General features: G+C 38.4%; 1 protein-coding gene across 2 annotated transcripts in view; it reads left to right on the top strand.

Annotated features, from left to right (window-relative positions):
• LOC108706672 (interleukin-15) overlaps positions 1–20,485 on the top strand; it is a 33,429-nt gene extending 12,944 nt beyond the window's left edge. The window contains exons 3-8 of one of the 2 annotated variants that reach the window (XM_041579566.1): positions 493–556; positions 3,497–3,529; positions 12,796–12,837; positions 14,740–14,880; positions 17,519–17,687; positions 20,111–20,485. In XM_041579566.1, coding sequence (XP_041435500.1) covers positions 493–556; positions 3,497–3,529; positions 12,796–12,837; positions 14,740–14,880; positions 17,519–17,650 — 412 coding nt within the window. In that variant the 3' untranslated portion in view covers positions 17,651–17,687; positions 20,111–20,485. Of the gene's footprint in view, positions 1–492; positions 557–3,496; positions 3,530–12,795; positions 12,838–14,739; positions 14,881–17,518; positions 18,516–20,110 lie in introns of those variants that run through there. The other variant, XM_018243285.2, reaches the window with a different exon arrangement.
• The last annotated feature ends 909 nt before the right edge of the window (positions 20,486–21,394 follow it).

The raw sequence follows: 21,394 nt of genomic DNA, 5'->3' as shown, positions 1-21,394 counted from the left end.
GTTAGGAACAATTGGATCGAATATTAGACATTAAAATTTTTCTCAAATAACCTCCCAGTCGAATTGTGAGTATATTCGAATTAAAAAAAAATTCACATGACTTCGAAATTCAACTTTTGATAAACGGGCCTCTAAATGTGGTTGTCATTAATGGAAAATCCAATAATATTTACTGAATGGTGTTAGGCTCTTCCAGTCAATATAACTGCTAACCTTAGACCTTAATCCTAGCACCAATGAATATAACTTTTTTTTTCATTTCGTCAATTTCATGCACTTATAAGCTGTTCTCCTGTACAAAATTTCATGAAATTAAAATGTTAATATTGTATTTCTTAACACGAGAAATGTGAGCCGCATTTTCCTTTTGGAAGATACGATTCTGCTCAATCACAGAAGCATCAAGAGGTTAATACAATTATCCTTGCAAGCAGAAGGTGCTTCTATAGCCCTTTATTACATGATTTTTAAGCACATATGGGTTTCTTATAGGGTTACTACATCAGAGGAACATCGTCTTTATGCAATTAAAGATAATATTGACTACATTAAGAAGGCAAGTGTTTATCTTCATATAATTATTGTCTATTATTAATGTACAATTGTACACCCTGCTCTAATTTTTTATTTGATTCTGTGATACAGTGTTAAATAAAACACTCTAATTCCTGCATTTGCTAGAGCAGAATTGTAAGCTTGCAGTGTGACCTAGAAATGGGTTAAATGGAACAGCCATTATAGGAAGAATTATGCCTCATTAAAATGTTTCATTGGTGCAAACAGTTTTTCTTTATAATTTCTGTTTGGCAAAAATTTAAAACTTTCTGACAATTCATCAACTAGTGGGAAAAAAGATTGCACATTTTATTGTTTTCCTGACTGATTTACCTTGGAGGAGCAGTCGGCAAGCATATGTATGTATATATGTATAACTCTATTTGTAAAGCGTTGTTAAGGAGCCGTACAGTGCATAAAAGTACAATATATATAAAAGTATATATGGGGAGACAAATCACATAATAAATATATACAGAATCATAGGACAAAGAGCTTAAGTGCTATGTGGTAAGAGACATAGTGGGAAGGAGGTCCCTGCCCCGTAGAGCTTACAGTCTAAGTGGATGGGAGTCTAACATACAGGTACAAATTGGAGATGAAAAAGTGCACAAGGTAAGGCATAGTCAGTAGTGACAGGACTAGTCTAATGTTCGAGTGCTCCAAAAGGTGGGCTCTTAGTTTTCTCTTGAAGAGATTAAGAGAGGATTCTTTACGGAGGAATTCAGGGATGGAATTCCAGAGGTAAGGAGCAGCAAGATAGAAGGGTTTGAGACGAGAGATGGCAGTGGATGTGGATGGTGTGAAGAGAAGGTGACTCTGAGAAGAGCGGAGAAGACGACCAGGAACGTACGACCAGGAACGTATAGTGAGACAAGATGAAGTAGACAGCTCTTTGACCGACTTCCTATTCAAAGGAGAAGGAAGGCTTAGTATATTTAAATTGGAAAGTAAAAAAAAAACTTAAAAAATGTAAAATTGTTTAGGGTGCTTTTCTAGGCACTTTTGTTGTTGTAATTGCTCTACTCAGAAAAGAGATCTGAAGCCTCAGATGCCCTTTCCCATTTCCTTATTTGAACAGTGCAACACTAAACCCTTATATACTCCACACTATTATTCCCTGTTTCTCTGGTAATTCTAATAGTCCATTTTCCTATCTTCTTTAAGATTTTTAAGATCTATTAGATTTTAAGGGATAAGTAATCATTTTCATTTTAAAGTCTCTAAAAATACTCTACACTGCCCCCAGTGGCATTTTAATCCCCGCTGCCGCTATTTTTGCCGCCCATGATAACCTGTGGGGTGCTGCTTGGCTAAGGCATATTTCTCATCTTGCCTAATAGTTGGAGTGCTCCTGACTGCCCCCAAAATAACACACCTCTCTCTCTACCTACTATTGGGGGAATGTAATAAAAGTCGGTAACGGAAAAACTATTCGCAATGCGAAAAGTTATGCCTTTGTGCAAACAAATTTTGCTTTGCGCGAATTTAAAATAGCTTTTGCAAAAACTGTTTAGCGACCACTTCTGACAGTGGAAGAAAGTTTGCGAATTGTATAGTTTGCGCCAATGCGCTGTTAATGTAATAAAACTTCATACTGAAAAAAGTCATGTTTCAAAAGATTACAAACCCTTCAAGCACTTCTTAAAGATGCGCAATTAAAATTACCAATGCAATAACAGTTTAAGGAAAAACATTACATTGCGAGATGTGAACTTATATTCTTATTGGTGCGAATTGCTTTTCTCTTTGTGACTTTTATTACATTCCCCCTATTGAGTTTTATGTCTTTTCTGAGAAAGAAGCTAAAACCTGCAGCTGAAATGTGTAACTTCCTTATAGAAAAAGTAAACTTTAAGGGGCATATTTATCAAGGGTCAAATTTCGAATTGAAAAAACGTTGAAATTCGATTTCAAAAACACCAACCGAAATGAAGTCCGTTTTTTTTTCCGGTCGAATAGGTCCTTTTGCGATCGAATAGGTCCGTATTCGGCCGAATTAGAATCGGACGAATTTGAAGGAATAGCGCATTCGATCTAATTCGTTTCAAAGTTTTTCCCAAAAATAACTTCGTCCACCAATTGACTACAAATTGGGGTTATAGGAGGTCCCCCACAGGTTAAAACAGCAATTCGGAAGGTTTTAGATGGCGGATAGTCAAAGTCTAATTTTTAGAGACAGTACATGATAAATTTCAATATTCAAATTTTTTAATTTTTTTCAAATTATACTCGAATTTGGACTATTACCTAGCCAAAATACACAAAGAATAGCTTGAAACTCTTTTTTTCATTTGAAAATTCACCTTGACCTTTGATTAATCTGCCCCTAAATGTAATCAGGGTTGGACTGGAGACTTGGGGAGACTTGGGGCCCCCCGGGGCTACAAACGAATGGTCCCCGGGGGCCCCTTCCGACCTCCAATTCCTGGGCTTAGCATGTGCGAGTGCCGCAGCACAGGTTCAGCTCTTTATGGGGCAACCGGGAAGCAGGTCTGGGCCAGCGGGGGACCTTCTGATTTTTTTCCGGTGTCCCACTGGCCCAGTCCGACCCCGAATGTAATGTAAAATTGCTCAGGGTGCTTTTCGAAGCACTTATATAGCTCTTTGATTGTACAGTTACAGGAAATCACCAGTAGCAGTGGTGTTGTTGTTTCAAAATTCATTATATTAGCAGTTAATAAAAACTAGCTCTGAAATGGAATGAGCAGCATATATATGTGCAAATTTGTAAGCTAAGCAGTGCCCTGTAATAAACACTTAGATGGAATACAGTATGATAGAGAAATAGGCATAATTATTTAAATAACCTACATGCTACAGTATCAAAAGGTAGAGGAAAAGTGGTACCCATAGTTTTCCATACAATAACTATAGTTCTAAATAAAGTCATAAAAAGTAATTCAACATTTTTTGCCGGCTAACTTGAATTTTCTTTCAGATATATGTGCAGTTAAATCGGGCCAATTATCAGGTAGGTAAAGTATTTAAATCATACATAATTATTTGAATTTGTGTTTCTCCAACTGTAAAGCAAATCTGGTGACTTGAGGCCAGAGGGAATTCCTTTTTTTTTAAGCTTACTTATCTTAATACAGACGATTGGAATTCACAAGGATCGACTCAAACGCAGCTTTACTGCTCCACCTTTAGTGTTTTATAGTTTAACACAACATGTTTCGAGTCTTGTATGACTCTTTGTCAAGTGTACAGCGATGTGAAAAAAGGCATATAAATCGGTGACAGACAGGAAATGACCTCATGAAGGGGAGTACACACCCCCCACCCACAAAAAAAGAAACAAAAATTGTAATAGCCATGGATAAAGTAGCAATTAATTTGCAGAGGGAGTCCAGTTTAACCCCAATAAAGTTCTTTTTTCAAACACAAAAAATACGAGTCTGTGGTTCTTTCACTCTGTGAGATTGGATTGCTGGTGTCGCACTGTGCTGAAAAAAATTAAAAACATTTTGGAGAACAATTAAACCAATGGGCTAATCTAGTAATGCCTACATGCCCAATCTGTTCCTGGTAAATGGACAAAAAACTGACTAAGAGTACAAAACAAACCTCGAGGTAGTTCTACATTATAGGTATCATTTCTATACATTACCATAAGTAGGGGGATTCAGTAAATCTCTTAGAGCTTGGTATAGGCAAATCAATATCTGGAAAAAAGGTTAAACATAGTGTTAGTATGTGCAAGGAAGTCACAAAAAACTTTTCACACTCCACGATTCGTTTAACCCTTTTGGATTAACTGTATTAAGTTTCCTAATCCAGTACATCTCTCTTTGTGATAATCTGAGTTTCAAATCGCCACCTCTTGGAGGGGTATGCACAACTTCCAAGACAAGCCATTTAAGTTGATTGAGATTGTGGTTCATAGCCGAAAAATGTCTAGCCACGGTAGTGTCCGTGTAGGTATCTTTTTTGAAATTCCTAATGTATCCCCGATGCTCCTTGATCCGTGCTTTAACTTTTCTCCCTGTCTGTCCCACATAGGCCATCCCGCATGGGCATTTTAGCAAGTACACTACATTACTGGTATCACAAGTGGCATAGTGGTGCAAGCGTATAGGGTTACCGTAACAAGGGTGGTTAATACTATCCCCCTTTATTATAGATGTGCAGCAAACGCAGTTAAGACATGCAAAAGTGCCCTTCTTTGGTTTCCCTATAAATCGTTGGGTGCATGTGCTAGGGGGATTGACTTCTGATGGGCAGAGTATATCTCTTAGGTTATTTCCCCTCTTATAACTGAAAAGTGGTGTACTAGGGAAACATTTACCCAGAATATTATCCTGTTGGACGATTGGCCAGTATTTACGAATGGTTTTCTCAATGGCGTTACTATTCCTGCTGTAAGTGGACACAAAGGGTATCAGTTTATTCTCTTTCTTAGGTTTATAGGTAAGTAGTTTTTTCCTATCAATTGTTTCAGTTTCTACAATACATTTATTGATAGCCTTACAGTTATAACCTCTATCTAGGAACCTTTTTTTTAACTCCTTTGTGGCATTCTCGAGGTCATTTTTGTTAGACGAAATTCTAAGAGCCCGTAGAAATTGACCTTTAGGAATAGCTTTAATTACATTTGGGGCGTGGAAGCTAGTAGCATGTAATACGTTATTCCTATCTGTGTCCTTCCTGTAAAGACTTGTGTGCACCTTGCCGTCAGAGATGGTGAGATGTACATCCAGGAAATTCAACGTGTGGCCCCCAATTTCAGAGGTAAATTTGATGCTACTATGTGCTTTATTGGCCTCTAACACCATACTTTCAAAAGCATTGACGGTGCCCTTCCAAAAAATGAGGATATCGTCCACATAGCGAAAGTACTGGACAATATGTTGTTTAAAATTACTTTCTAAAAATACCTTATTCTCAAGGTTATGCACAAAAAGGTTGGCAAATGCCGGCGCCACTGCAGCACCCATTGACGTACCCTGGCGTTGCCAGTAGTACTCACCTGAGAACCTAAAATAGTTCTTTTGTAGCACTACTGACAAACAGTCGAGTATAAAGTAAAGTAGTTGGGGTGGTAGATTTGTATCCAATAGTGCCTCTTCTATGACCCTTATGCCCTCCTCCTGTGGGATCGAGGTATAAAGGCTTTGTATGTCTATGCTTACAAGCATTACGTCTGGGTCTAGCTTGTCTAAGGCATTCATTTTTACTAACAAATCAGTGGTATCTTTCAAACTTACTGGTATGTTATAAGTTAATGGTTGCAAGTAACTGTCCACAAATTTGGATAAAGGTTCTAGAACAGACCCAATCCCAGAGACTATTGGTCTACCTGGAGGGTTAGCCAAATTCTTGTGGATTTTTGGAAGGAGATATAGGACGGGGGTACGTGGAAACTCAGTTATTAAAAATTATTTTTCCTCCGTTTGGATAACCCCATTTTCCCATGCTTGTATGACCATTAAGTCAATATTTCTTTTAATCTCTTGTGTAGGGTCACATCCTATTTTCACATAATGGCTTGGTGTATTAAGCTGATTGAAAGCTTCAGTTTCGTATTTAACCATGTCCATTACTACTGTTGCGCCCCCTTTATCCGCTTTCCGTATAATAATAGTGTTGTTGTTCTTAAGGGAGTCTTGGGCTTTTTTCTCTTTAAACGTCAAATTTGAACACGGTCGTTTACTCTCTTGTAAAGTCCAAAACTTTCTAACATCGTGGTTTACAACATTTTCAAAGGTAAGTAAGGATTCATTGGTAAAGTCTGGTACAAATTCAATTTCCCATTGAATTAAATCTGCATTATAGTATGGGATAAAGTTCAGGCCTTTATTTAACACACTTAGGCATTCAGTTCATAGGAGGAAATATTAATAACTAGGTTCATTACCTGGTTTGAACCTAGTTATTAATATTTCCTCCTATGAACTGAATGCCTCTGAACTAAGTGTGTTAAATAAAGGCCTGAACTTTATCCCATACTATAATGCAGATTTAATTCAATGGGAAATTGAGTTCCAGAAGTTCCTCAGAGACTTGAAATTAAAGGCCCATTTCTCTCTGATTGAACCAAAGGAGAGTTCTAAACCACTCGAACCAACGAGAAACCTTAAAAAACCTTTGAAAATGTTGTAAACCACGATGTTAGAAAGTTTTGGACTTTAAAAGAGAGTAAACGACCGTGTTCAAATTTGACGTTTAAAGAGAAAAAAGCCCAAGACTCCCTTAAGAACAACAACACTATTATTATACGGAAAGCGGATAAAGGGGGCGCAACAGTAGTAATGGACATGGTTAAATACGAAACTGAAGCTTTCAATCAGCTTAATACACCAAGCCATTATGTGAAAATAGGATGTGACCCTACACAAGAGATTAAAAGAAATATTGACTTAATGGTCATATAAGCATGGGAAAATGGGGTTATCCAAACGGAGGAAAAATAATTTTTAATAACTGAGTTTCCACGTACCCCCGTCCTATATCTCCTTCCAAAAATCCACAAGAATTTGGCTAACCCTCCAGGTAGACCAATAGTCTCTGGGATTGGGTCTGTTCTAGAACCTTTATCCAAATTTGTGGACAGTTACTTGCAACCATTAACTTATAACATACCAGTAAGTTTGAAAGATACCACTGATTTGTTAGTAAAAATGAATGCCTTAGACAAGCTAGACCCAGACGTAATGCTTGTAAGCATAGACATACAAAGCCTTTATACCTCGATCCCACAGGAGGAGGGCATAAGGGTCATAGAAGAGGCACTATTGGATACAAATCTACCACCCCAACTACTTTACTTTATACTCGACTGTTTGTCAGTAGTGCTACAAAAGAACTATTTTAGGTTCTCAGGTGAGTACTACTGGCAACGCCAGGGTACGTCAATGGGTGCTGCAGTGGCGCCGGCATTTGCCAACCTTTTGTGCATAACCTTGAGAATAAGGTATTTTTAGAAAGTAATTTTAAACAACATATTGTCCAGTACTTTCGCTATGTGGACGATATCCTCATTTTTTGGAAGGGCACCGTCAATGCTTTTGAAAGTATGGTGTTAGAGGCCAATAAAGCACATAGTAGCATCAAATTTACCTCTGAAATTGGGGGCCACACGTTGAATTTCCTGGATGTACATCTCACCATCTCTGACGGCAAGGTGCACACAAGTCTTTACAGGAAGGACACAGATAGGAATAACGTATTACATGCTACTAGCTTCCACGCCCCAAATGTAATTAAAGCTATTCCTAAAGGTCAATTTCTATGGGCTCTTAGAATTTCGTCTAACAAAAATGACCTCGAGAATGCCACAAAGGAGTTAAAAAAAAGGTTCCTAGATAGAGGTTATAACTGTAAGGCTATCAATAAATGTATTGTAGAAACTGAAACAATTGATAGGAAAAAACTACTTACCTATAAACCTAAGAAAGAGAATAAACTGATACCCTTTGTGTCCACTTACAGCAGGAATAGTAACGCCATTGAGAAAACCATTCGTAAATACTGGCCAATCGTCCAACAGGATAATATTCTGGGTAAATGTTTCCCTAGTACACCACTTTTCAGTTATAAGAGGGGAAATAACCTAAGAGATATACTCTGCCCATCAGAAGTCAATCCCCCTAGCACATGCACCCAACGATTTATAGGGAAACCAAAGAAGGGCACTTTTGCATGTCTTAACTGTGTTTGCTGCACATCTATAATAAAGGGGGATAGTATTAACCACCCTTGTTACGGTAACTCTATACGCTTGCACCACTATGCCACTTGTGATACCAGTAATGTAGTGTACTTGCTAAAATGCCCATGCGGGATGGCCTATGTGGGACAGACAGGGAGAAAAGTTAAAGCACGGATCAAGGAGCATCGGGGATACATAAGGAATTTCAAAAAAGATACCTACACGGACACTACCGTGGCTAGACATTTTTCGGCTATGAACCGCAATCTCAATCAACTTAAATGGCTTGTCTTGGAAGTTGTGCATACCCCTCCAAGAGGTGGCGATTTGAAACTCAGATTATCACAAAGAGAGATGTACTGGATTAGGAAATTTAATACAGTTAATCCAAAAGGGTTAAACGAATCGTGGAGTGTGAAAAGTTTTTTGTGACTTCCTTGCACATACTAACACTATGTTTAACCTTTTTTCCAGATATTGATTTGCCTATACCAAGCTCTAAGAGATTTACTGAATCCCCCTACTTATGGTAATGTATAGAAATTATACCTATAATGTAGAACTACCTCGAGGTTTGTTTTGTACTCTTAGTCAGTTTTTTGTCCATTTACCAGGAACAGATTGGGCATGTAGGCCTTGTGTAGGCATTACTAGATTAGCCCATTGGTTTAATTGTTCTCCAAAATGTTTTTAATTTTTTTCAGCACAATGTGACACCAGCAATCCAATCTCACAGAGTGAAAGAACCACAGACTCGTATTTTTTGTGTTTGAAAAATGAACTTTATTGGGGTTAAACTGGACTCCCTCTGCAAATTAATTGCTACTTTATCCATGGCTATTACAATTTTTGTTTCTTTTTTTGTGGGTGGGGGGTGTGTACTCCCCTTCATGAGGTCATTTCCTGTCTGTCACCTATTTATATGCCTTTTTTCACATCGCTGTACACTTGACAAAGAGTCATACAAGACTCGAAACATGTTGTGTTAAACAATAAAACACTAAAGGTGGAGCAGTAAAGCTGCGTTTGAGTCGATCCTTGTGAATTCCAATCGTTTGTATACTTCATTAGCGCTCACGGCGGAGGTGCATCACTTGGAACTCGACCTTAATTGAACCTGCAAACGGTTAGAGGTAACAGCAATTTATTTATATTATCTTAATACAGCTATGGGACCGGATAAAGGATCTTTCTGTAATTTGGATCTATATACCTGAAGTCTAATAGAAAACCATTTAAACATTAAATAAACACAATAGGCTGGTTTTGGCTACAATAAGGACTAAATATATCTTAGTTTGGATCAAGTACAAGGTACTGTTTTATTATAAAAGAGAAAAACATAATTGTTTTTAAAAATTTGGATTATTTAGCTAAAATGGGGTCAATGGGAGACGGTCATTCCAGTATATGGAGTTTTCTGAATAATGGGTTTCCGGATAACGGATCCCATACCTGCAGTAAGTATTTTTATTTTTTTTAATGTTTAGCCCTTACTAATCCTACTGTATATGCAGGTTAATCCATCATTACATTTTTTATATAAATCAGATTTAGGTATAGGATTCATTATCTGGAAACCTCAGAAAGCTCAGAATTATAGGAAAGTAATCTCCCATAGACTCCAGTTTAACTAAATAGTTCAGATTTTTAAATATGATGTCCTTTTTTACTTTAATAACAAAACAATACCTTCTACTTGATTTAATTGTTTAATCGATTTTTTTAGCAGACTTAAGGTATGGAGTTAAAATTATGGAAGGATACCTTATACAGGTATGGTATTTAATTTTAGCTACGCATAAATGGACCTGGTACTTGGAAAACCCCAGGTCCCAAGCATTCTGCATAACAAGTTCCATACCTTGGAATATTTATTGTTGCATTTTACCTTAACCCCAACATGACTGCCTGTATATAATACTGTAAGCTCATATTATTTGCACTGATTCTACTGTGCTAAAACATTGCAATAAATGTCTGAGCATGAAAATTGCAAAAATTTGCAATTGCGATTTTTGACGCTAGCATCCATTCATCGTCTTTGGCATAAAAAACGCACTAATTCGCCGCGAATTTGCGCCTGGCGAATAAATTCGCCTATCCCTATACATGACAGCTAACTCCAATCCATCTGGGATTAATGGAGGGCAACTCATATCAGCAGCACAGAGTCAAAGAGACTTGATCAGACCCCAACTGGTGCTTGAGGGCCCCCCATCCCAGCGGCAAAGACACCTCAAAACCCCCTTGCGCTTAACTTTCTTTCGGCTTGCGGCCGCAACTGGTGGCTGGAAGGGAGATTGGGGGCAGCAGCAATAGCGGGTCTTGGCCTGCGCAGTCCAACCCTGCAAAGTGTCAGTAAACCTTAGTGTAAATGCACTACATAAATACCAGCTACCCCCAAGGAGCAGTGCATGTGTACAAGTTACTGGTCCCAACAGCATATTGTAAGGGTCTGTCACCAAAAAGACAATATAAATTATAGTAAATATGTAGTCACATCTACTTCTCTGCCTTAAATGATCAATAAGATTAATATGTTCTTCTGGTCAGGATTTTTAAACTAAACAGACATATCTTTACAGAGAATAAACAGCCATGCAGATGTAACCAGTGGCGTAACTACCAGGGAGCAGGGGGTGCAATTGGGCCAGGGCCTGCACCCCCGCAGGGCCCCCGGCAGTCACGCGCCCACTGCAGCGGCTGCAGCGCCGCATGGAAGAGGGTGGGGCGGCGGGGCCCGGCTGTACGGCCCGCAGCAGGGCCACACCCACCGAGTTACGTCTCTGGATATAACGCTATTTTGGGCTATACAGACCAACAGGGTTAAGCACCAGCCAGTACAGTAGAGCATGGGTTACACGTGACTCTAAGGGGCATATTCAATAACCTCCGGACATTCGGCAGCAACGGCTTCCCTCACATCACCACACTTCGCCAGGCGAAAATTCGTCAGGACAACACTAATTCAGTGAAATGTGAAGTTGCGTCCAGGGCGCCGAATGGTGGCAAAGTTTCGCTAGCGTTAATTCGGCAAACAAAGTGAAGTTGCGCTAGCTTTGGCTAATTTGCATACAGTGGGAAGTTAAAGTTGAATGGACATATATGTTGCAGCAAATACATTACATTACACAAGTCCAGGGAACCTCAATAAAAGAGATTCGAGTTGTTATAATGCCCTACACATGAGCCCAGTGTATAGTTTATGTGCCATATGTTAGGAAATGTAGGGGGAAGCCGATTACCACAAAACATTTTTCCGCTCTTTTGCAGCCTTTCACCTTGAAAAACTGAAAAGTCACCAGGGTTTTTTGGGACTTAGAAACATTTTTTAAATTTTTTTTAAGAAACTCCCATCTACTCTATTGCACTTTGCCTGGTCTGAGGTGGCGAAGGCAAGTCTGGCGCAAGAGGTAACGTTCATTAAAATCTGCATCTTAGTGAATTTGCATAGTTCCGTCCATTCGCCATAGCGATAATCTGCCTGGCTATCTCCTTCGCTAGCAAAGTTACGCCAGTGCCCGTTAGTAAATCGGCGCTTTAGTCACTTCGCCCTTTAGTAAATCTGCCCCTAACACTTCAGACTAGGGCCTTCGCTAAATGGAAGCTTAAAGGTGTGGTGTAGTTTAACTACAACTCCCACAGGCAAAGGTGCAATAAAACAGGAAAAGAATGGGTGCCAGGAGGTTCTTGCAGTCAAACAGAATACAACTTTTATTTGTCAGAGACAAATGATTCATAGGGTTGTACTTACAAGCCACAGAGGCCCAGCAGATAATCATGACAAGGTTACAACGTTCCTCAGATGGCACGATTGGAACTTCCTGAAGCAATATCATCACACCAGGATGGATACACCCTCAGAATCTCAGCACCGTGACCTGGATCCCACACATTGGATCAGGGAACTCACTAGCCCTAATTCCCTATTAGGCTGTGTCCCTACACTACAGGCTTGTCTTGCCTGAGGGGAGAGCTACCTCCTTGCTATCCCTCCTAGTTGGAGCCAAGCTGCTCTTGCTACTTAACTGCCTATCTTACTCTCATAGAGAGTACAATTACAGGTAGTCTATCTCTAGCTGGGTCCCTCTAGAGCACATGGCTTTACTGGGCCTTGTTGCACCCAGGCTCCCTGGAACATCCAGCTGGGTCAGAAGATCCACCCCTTCTCTCTAACTATACCAAAGTGTGACAGGGTGTGGTCACAGCACCTCCTGGACAATAACTTGGATATGCAGATTACATCTAGCTACATGGGCCTCTGCCTAACAACTAGGGAGATCAGGAAGTGTAGGTAATTAAAGCCATAGGGGTACATTAACCGTATGGGTCCCTACACAAACAAGTGATAATAATGAATAATCGTTATCCTTTGCTGTCATTTACATCATTGCTCATGCTGTGTTACGTTAGTGAAAACAAACTTTATTGCACCTTTGACTCCTTTTTAACAGTTTTTTCCTTCCTGTCTCTATAATAAAAATATCAGTGTAGAGAAATGATATAGAGATGCATGAATGCCTGTATATACTTACTAAACCCAATTTTATTGTTTACTTAAATGTATTTTTCTTTCTTTTTAGAACTCACCCATAATGCTTTATACAGCAGGGCAGAACATAACAGTATGTATCGATATATTTTGTTTTCTATATAGAGAGAGAGAGAGGGAAACATGCACCAAAGTCACATTGGTCAGAGATGTGTGTAACTGTGCAATCTATAGTGCCAGCATTGTGTTGTTTTTTTGTAGTGGTGTTGATTCTTTATTTCTTGATGCTTTAAAGGGTTAAAATCATTGTCCTTGTAGTTTCATTTTCCTTTGTATTATTATTTCACTTTCTATTACTAAGGAAATAACAGATTTAATAACAGATGCTTTACACATTCCCACAGTTTGCAAATAGAGACCACTGAGTGAAAACACATGGCTAGGAAATTTAGGGTTGTGGGTTAAACCAAAACAGGAGTTGTTTATTTATACAGTGAAGCCAGTACATTTTCTTTGGGATGAACAATAAGGTTTCACTTCTAAGGGCAAAGGCACACACACTGGGGCACATTTATCAACACTGGGCAAATTTGCCCATGGGCAGTTACCTATAGCAACCAATCAGTGATTAGCTTTTTAAAGCCAGCTGCAAGTAGAACAATGAATGCAGCAATCTGATTGGTTGTTATGGGTTACTGCCCATGGGCAAATTTGCCCAGTGTTGATAAATGACCCCCACTATGTTTTTAGTCACCTGGGGACCTAATGTCAGAAAATACATGTAAATTACTGGAGGTAAAACACATCAGTTGCAAAGTTGCCTTTCCTCATTTCTTAAAATTAAAAACTGCAACAAAACACACAAGCTTTTGATGAGCGAAAGGGGATTCACATTTGGTGAATTTGGAGACTTACAATTTATACACAGTAGCAAGATAGTTTGGGTCAGTTTTCTTGGGCATAAACCTGTCCAGTTTAACATTTGTATAGATTCTGTAAGGGCCCATTTAAGATACCAAATAACTCTAAATACTAAGGGTAAACCAAATTATGTATTTGGCCAACTCAGAAGAATTTTCTCTCTGATAACCTCCATAGAACTTCAGCATTTTTTCTTTTTCACGTTTCCTTTCATGTAATGATTATATTTTTCGCCCACCATATATTTATTTGCTTACTTATTTTGCAAGGTGATTGATTGCCATGAGAGATCTCTTAAGGAAAATTAATCTATCAACTATAATTTTTATAATTACAGATGGGGCAATCACCTAGGCATTTGGCTCAAATGGTCTATGGAGATCATTATTATCAAACTTCAGATCAAGGTTAGGCAAAGAACTACTAAAATGAACAAAAGGAAAACATTAGGAATACCCTACAGTTCTGTAGTGGAAGATCCCCAAATTCTTTAGGAGGTTTGCGCAGACTTTGAGGCTGGAAAAAGAATTTAGGGACATATTTGTAGAATAAATATTAAAAAGAAAAGCTTGCTGTGGATTCTCTGTTTTAATCAGGAACTTTTTGAGACATCTGATAACATCAAAAGAGTTCACATTTAGTTGTTTTTTTAACTTTTGTTAAGAAATGTAGCAAAAATGATCTTGTTCTGCAGAGTAATGTGACATTACCATACAGTAAGAGTGAATACAAGAGACATTAATCATCAGAAAAAAGTTGCCCACTAAGAAGCCATGCAGCTCCCAACTCCCAGTTGGAAAAGAATATGCTCTTGAGATTTATCATCAAATATCAAAACCATTGTAAAATTGCTTCAGGTGTTGTCCAGTGAAGACACTATTGCAAGCCCAGATATTCCATATAAAAATTATTATAGTACTGTGTCTTATCACCCGCATATTCCTCCATAAGGAACTGTTTGTTACTAGGCATTATTCTCTTATCCCAATCCCAAACATTTTAGCACCCAAAACTGGGTGCACATTTATTCATGCAGGATTGAAATATTTTTATTGCCAATGCTACTTGAAATATGGGGAAAGAGAGTGATATGAAGTTTACTGTTTTATTTCAGGATGCTTGCTATAAAGCTGTCTTGCACTGTTATTACCTTGAGATGAAAACCATTGTAGAAGAGCTAATTGTTTTGAAAGCTAAAGATACAGGAGAACAAAAGCTTTTACACTTAGAGGAAAATCTCAACATCTCACCCACAGTAAGTGTTAGAACTATTGGGCTATTATATCCATCAGGGGGGACATCTGTGCAAAATAAGGGGATCATGAATAGCACACTGTATTTGTAAATGTGTTTAATTATGTTGGCATGTGTGCCCAATCTTAAAAAGATCTATATAGAGTAAATAAGAATCAAAGCAAGTGAGTCAGGACCAACCAGACCAAGTGAATGGCCTGCCCAAGCTGGAGTACACCAGTTGTTAAATATTGGCTCTTTCTATGGCTTGAATGACTAAGCAACACTTTTTAGAATCAGTATCTTATTTATTATAGATTAGTATATAGTGTAAAATTGGAACCAAATAAATATGGGCCTTAGTGTTTTTTAATCAACCCAAGATTAACAATCAAAGAAAGAGAGTTGTGGAAACAATTAAATACAAAAGCATGTATTAGAGAATACTCTAGGAGAATAAAGGAGGCCAGACACTGGGTTGAGTCGGCAGTTATTGTATAGGGTCATAGTTAAAAATCAGGCAAATTGGTTAGGCATATTCAAAAATTTCAGCCTGACAGCCTAGACCCCCTAATTGTCTACATCAAATATGGTCAGCCACCAACTGAGAGTCATCATTTAAAGGAATTCAGTCAGGATTTTTATGATGTCGTTTTTATTTCTTAATTACACTGTTTACACTGCGAATAATTCACTCAACCATATAAAATTTCATTCCTGAACCAGCAAGTGTATTTTTTTTTATTTGTAATATTGGAGTGTAGGCAGTCATCTCAGGTCATTTTGCCTGGTCATGTGCTTTCAGAAAGAGCCAGTACTTTAGGATGGAGCTGCTTTCTGGCAGGCTGTTGTTTCCCTACTCAATGTAACTGAATGTGTCGCAGTGGGACCTGGGTTTTACCATGGAGTGCTGTTCTTAGATCTACCAGGCAGCTGTTATCTTGTTTTAGGGAGCGGTTATCTGGTTACCTTCCCATTGTTCTGTTATTAGGCTGCTGGGGGGAAAGGGAGGGGGTTAATATCACTCCAACTTGCAGTACAGCAGTAAAGAGTGACTGAAGTTTATCAGAGCACAAGTCATATGACTGGGGGCAGCTGGGAAACTGACAATATGTCTAGCTGAATGTCAGATTTCAAAATTTAAAAAGAAAATCTGTTTGCTCTTTTGAGAAACGGATTTCAGTGCATAATTCTGCTGGAACAGCACTATTAACTGATGTGTTTTGAAAAATTTTTTTTCTTCCCATGACAGTATCCCTTTAAGGCAATAGAGAGTGCCCCCACCAGCATCAAGCTGCACAATACAGCTATATTTTGATCACATTGATATGATATTAGCGCTGACTTCCACTAGCCTCCTGTTACACTGACTTGTGCTGTCCCTCCTCATCTTCAGTGACATTGTACAGCTTCCCAGTTTACCCTAACCCAGTGTTTCCCAACCAGTGGCTCACCAACCCCTTGGATGCTGCTCTCAGTGGCTTCAAAGCAAGTGCTTATTTTTGAATTCCTGGCTTGGAGGCAATTTTGGTTGCATAAAACCAGGTGCACTAACAAACGGAGTCTCCTGTAGGTTGAAAGTCCATATAGTGGCTACCAAAGGGCTAATCTCAGCCCATATTTGGCACCCCCAAGAACACTTTTCATTCCTGGATTGCTGCCAACTCTTTTATCTGAATTGTGGACCCCTGCTCTAACCAGTAATTAGCCAGTGGTTTTAATCAGAGGCTAGAAGATGAATAGGAAAGGACATGAATACTAATACAAGTAATGAAAAGTAACAGCAATACAATTGTACCCTTACTAGTACCCCTACTTAAATTCAAGCAACCAGATGACATTTTAAATTGCAAGAAAGGCCAGTTGGAAAGTTGCTAAGAACAGGCTAAAATGTATCTCTTTAAATGCTGGGGATGCTATTATTATGACTCATTGCTCACATAATGTGCTGGGATTATACCACTAAATTCCATGCTCTCATTGAATAATGAGCCCAGACCTAATGAACTTTTTGAAGCTGACGGAGGCATTGCTTGCATTACACATTATATCTGGAATGAAAGAAACATTAATGCTTGGGCAAATAATGGGCAATAAATATATGTATTAAGGTAGGTGTGTCCATTAAAAAACATCCAAATGGATGTGGACAAAAGGCAGGACGCGGCTGCAAATGCCTCTGTTACACTATAAATGTAAATATAATGCAATATAAATTCCTCACTTTATTTCCTGGCAGTCCCCTCCTTGGAAAACTTTGCTCCTTCTCTCATGTTGCCAATTCACAAATCTGATAAGGAATAGCCTTCCACAGCAATGTTATACAAAACATCCCATGTGAGGTGAAGGGTCTACAAGTTAATCATGCCTGCAGAGTAACTGTTAGTTAACAATTAAACTGTCTCCTGATATGCTCCATTTCCCCAGCCACCTGCCAGCCTCTAGCTGGAACAGCTCTACATGTGATATTTATAAGAGATTTATAAGAGAGCAGCAGCTAGACCCGTCATGGAACTCCTTTAACCGTCTGATTCAGTCCACAAAAAACAAAACAAAAACAAATGAGGAAATCCAATTGCATTTTGCATCCTAAGATGAACATATTGTGATTATCTACTTCCCCTTTAATAACGAACTTATAATGAATATTCTTTTCACAGTTCACACAATGGGGCGACTGTGCAAGATGCGAACAGTTTGAAGAAAGAACTTTCACAGTCTTTATAAAGGCATTTGAAGAATTTATCAAAATGTTAAATGTTAAAGAATACAATTATCAAGATGGTCCTTAGATGTTTCACTTCGTCTGATCTGACTCTTTCATAATAAGTAAGCTAAACCTTTACTCAGATGTGAATGGACATGTCCAATGTTTCCTTGGAAAGCTGGAGTTCCTCATGCGACACTTAAAGGGGCTTTAAATTAACTTTTAGTATGATGTAGAGAGGGATATTCTGAGACAATTTGCAATTAGTTTTCATTTTTTTCATTTGTGGCTTTTAAGTTATTTAGCTTTTTATTCAACAGCTCTCCAATTTGCAGTTTCAGCTATCTGGTTGCTAGGATCAAAATACTACAAATACATATTGATGTTTTGTAATCAATTTTTCCTTCTCACAGTTTCGAGAAAAAAAAAATCCCTCGTACAATAAAGCTGATATTAGTAGGAATAATAACAAAGGTTAAAAGGGGACCTGTCATCTCAAGAAATAATTCCAATTCCTATTTTATGATGTAAGTCAAGCAAAATAAACTTCACTTACACTATAAAAAATTATTTTTTTAGACTTTGAATTTACAGTCACAGAAGGCAGGCAGCCGCCATTTTATGGACATTGTTATTGAGACAAGTTTTGCATTATGCCAAAATCTAGTTTATGCACCAGAATGGGACACCTGATGCCCATGCACTGGCTACACAATAAGACCGTGGGGAGAGAGGGGGAATGTGAGAAGTGACATCTAGGAATTGCTGAATGAAAAGTGAAAAGTAATTGTCTGCCCCACTTCTACGCTTAAGGCAATAGCTGAGATGTTTTTATTTAAGAAAATTTTCAAGAATTAAACTTTCATAGAAAATGACATTGTTTGAGAAATTTCATTGTTGATACATAGTTATACAATGTTTTGGAAATATTAAACAGTTACACAATTCAACCGTACTTGTTCTGCACTTGGTTACACAGTATTTTCACCAGAGGTATGCCCCAATAGAGAGGAACCAGTAGTTAACAGCACTGGGTATTCGTTTGAGGTTACCCGTTAGCTTTGGAAACAGTTCCATGTGGAATGCAAACAGTTTATAACAGGATGACAGTTAGGTACATCTTTGTTAGTTATTTAAACTTTGATTAAACATCAAAAAATGCGTTTAACGTTATTAACGCTAGGTATCGTAGGAAAACAGAGAAGGAAACCATATAGAGAAAAGGAGAGAAAAAGAAAAAAGGGGTGGAGGGAAAAATGAAATAAAACCTAAAGGGACAAAGAACAACAAAGTTCACATTCTACAGTATGTCTCATTAATGGTGTGTATAGAATTATATATGCAGTATTTCCACTTTTGTAGAACAGGCTTTATAGTGATGTTATACTAAGAGGGAGGGAGTTGCTAAAGGTGGCGACATCGCCAAACGAGTGGATCTTTCCCCGATATGCCATTAACGAGCATGGCTATATTGGGTGTAATCTGAAAGTTCGGCTGTACAATCCGATTACAATGCGCAATGGGCTCCGGCAGGATTGGTCGGGTCAAGTCATAAGATTATTTTTAAAGGTATTTTTGATCCGGCGGGATAAAGATATTGTATACCCGAGTCCAAAATCTTATCAGTCTTGGGCACGACCACTATATGTGTGCCATGGTACCTGAGGATGTCCAACCCCGGAAGCAGTTATCTTGTGGAACATGATGTATCCTACTAATCTCACAGGCGTCAGGTACCACTTGAAGAGGACTTTATACCTCGCTTCAGAGATAATGGTATTCATTGAGCTATGTTTTAGGTTGTCCCATGCCTTTACCCAGTCTTCCTCTGTTAAAGAGATCCCCAGTTCTTGTTGCCAAGCTTTGATATAGTTAAGATCCGTGAGATTAGCTGGAGAGACCATATTACGATATAGTAAATAGACGGCTTTTGGGGTGGCAGAATTGTTTGTACACCATCTCTCAAAGTAAGTTTGAGTAGGGGCTTAGGGGATCCTCGTAGACCAACATTGCTTAACCCAGTGTAGGAGTTGAGTGGCCCTAAAGATTTCAGAGTCCGGGATGTTAAAATTCTCTTTCAGATAAGACATTGATGTAGCTGAGATTTTTTTATATCAGGTATGGAAAAAAAGTATTTGGGTTTCATGTTTAATTTGAAAAGGACTTTTATGATACAGTTTTAGGTCTGTGTGGCATATTCCCTTTAAGGAAATGTGTTTGCAAATACAGTTTCCCTGGAAAAATTACATATATATACGGTAGCTTATTTTGTAAGTGAGAAGTTAAAAATAATGACTGTAGGAATTATGTGGACTAAAATACATCATTGCAAATGTTAAACACACAGCTACATTTTTTTCCCCAAAACCCCAGCATAGGAACAATGACAATAATGGATTAGTTATAAAGCGACACCCCCTTTGGCACAAATCACAGCTTGTAAATGCCTTTTTTACCTAGCTAACAGTCTTGCAATCCTTGTTGTAAGTTTTGCCTATTCCTCCTTGTAGATCCATTCTAATTCCGAGATCTTGGGATCTTGCAGGTATACAGGGTTGGACTGAAGCATTGGGGGCCCACCGGGACCTGCAACACAAAGGGCCCTCCTGGCAGTCACCAGTGACCACCTCCGGACGTTTAAACTATGCATTAAGGAGACCAGGTCTGCCCTTCTGGGGTCAGCCAGGGCCCACCAGGTTTTTTCCTGGTGTCCACCAACCCAGTCCGACTCTGCAGATATAAGATCTATCAACAGATTTAAATGTATACATACTGTATATAAATGGGTTTGTTCTGTTTGGCACAGGGCTGCTGGCTGTAGGAAGGGAGATACTGACCAAGTCATAAAGTTATTTTTAAAGGTATTTTTGTGGTATAGTTTTTATTACTAAATGACACATAATTCATTCTACCATTAAAAATGTTATTCTTGAACCAATTAATGTATTTTTTTAGTTGTAATATTGGTGTGTAGGCAGCCAAGTCAAGTCATTTTGCCTGGTCATGTGCTTTCAGAAAGAGGTAGTACTCCACAATGGAACTTCTTTCAGACAGGCTATTGTTTCCCTTCTCAATTTAACTGAAAGGAGTCATAGCTTGGGTTAGCAGGACTTGGGTTTGTACTATAGAGAGCGTAAATGTTGGTGCAGGGCACCCTGGTAAACTCATGTATTGATCAGACCAAAGGTAGTAGATAAAAATTGAAAGCTTTATTTATATAGTCATCTCTCGCCTGCCGCGTTTCATCTCACTGGGACACTAAATCATAGGCTTTGTACTATAGAGGGCTGTCCTCATATCTACCACTAGGTGGGGTGTGGGAGCAAGTTTAGCAATGCAGGTGCCATTCAGCTGTTATCTGGTTACCTTTCCATTGTTCTGTTGATAGGCTGCTACGGGGAAAGGGAGGGGTGGTATCACTCCAAATTGCAGTACAGCAGTAAAGAGTGACTGAAGTTCAGAAGAGCACAAGTCAAATGGCTAAGGGCACCTGGGAAAGTAACATGTCTAGCCCCGCGCCAGATTTCAAAATTAAATATATAAAAATCTTAAAAATGGTTTTCTATGCAGGAGCACTATTAATTTAATACTAATTAAAAACGATAGAACTTTGTTAGGTCTTTTGTTTTCATTTTATGGATAACAAGCCTATTTAACCAAATTCAGATTTGTTTAATTTCAGAGGTTTCTTCTACTTTATATAAACTCAATTTTTTTTTAAAGAAAAATGAATGTTACCGTATTTATAAAAAAAAAATTATAATATAAAAATAACTGAATAAAATTGTGGAAAAAAACTGAAATATCTTGAATGTGTGTTTTACTCATC

This window comes from Xenopus laevis, chromosome 1S (assembly GCF_017654675.1).
Source record: "Xenopus laevis strain J_2021 chromosome 1S, Xenopus_laevis_v10.1, whole genome shotgun sequence".
Taxonomy (NCBI): Eukaryota; Metazoa; Chordata; class Amphibia; order Anura; family Pipidae; genus Xenopus; species Xenopus laevis.
The sequence above is the reverse complement of the archived record's forward strand: the minus strand, read 5'-3'. Positions and strand labels throughout refer to the sequence as shown.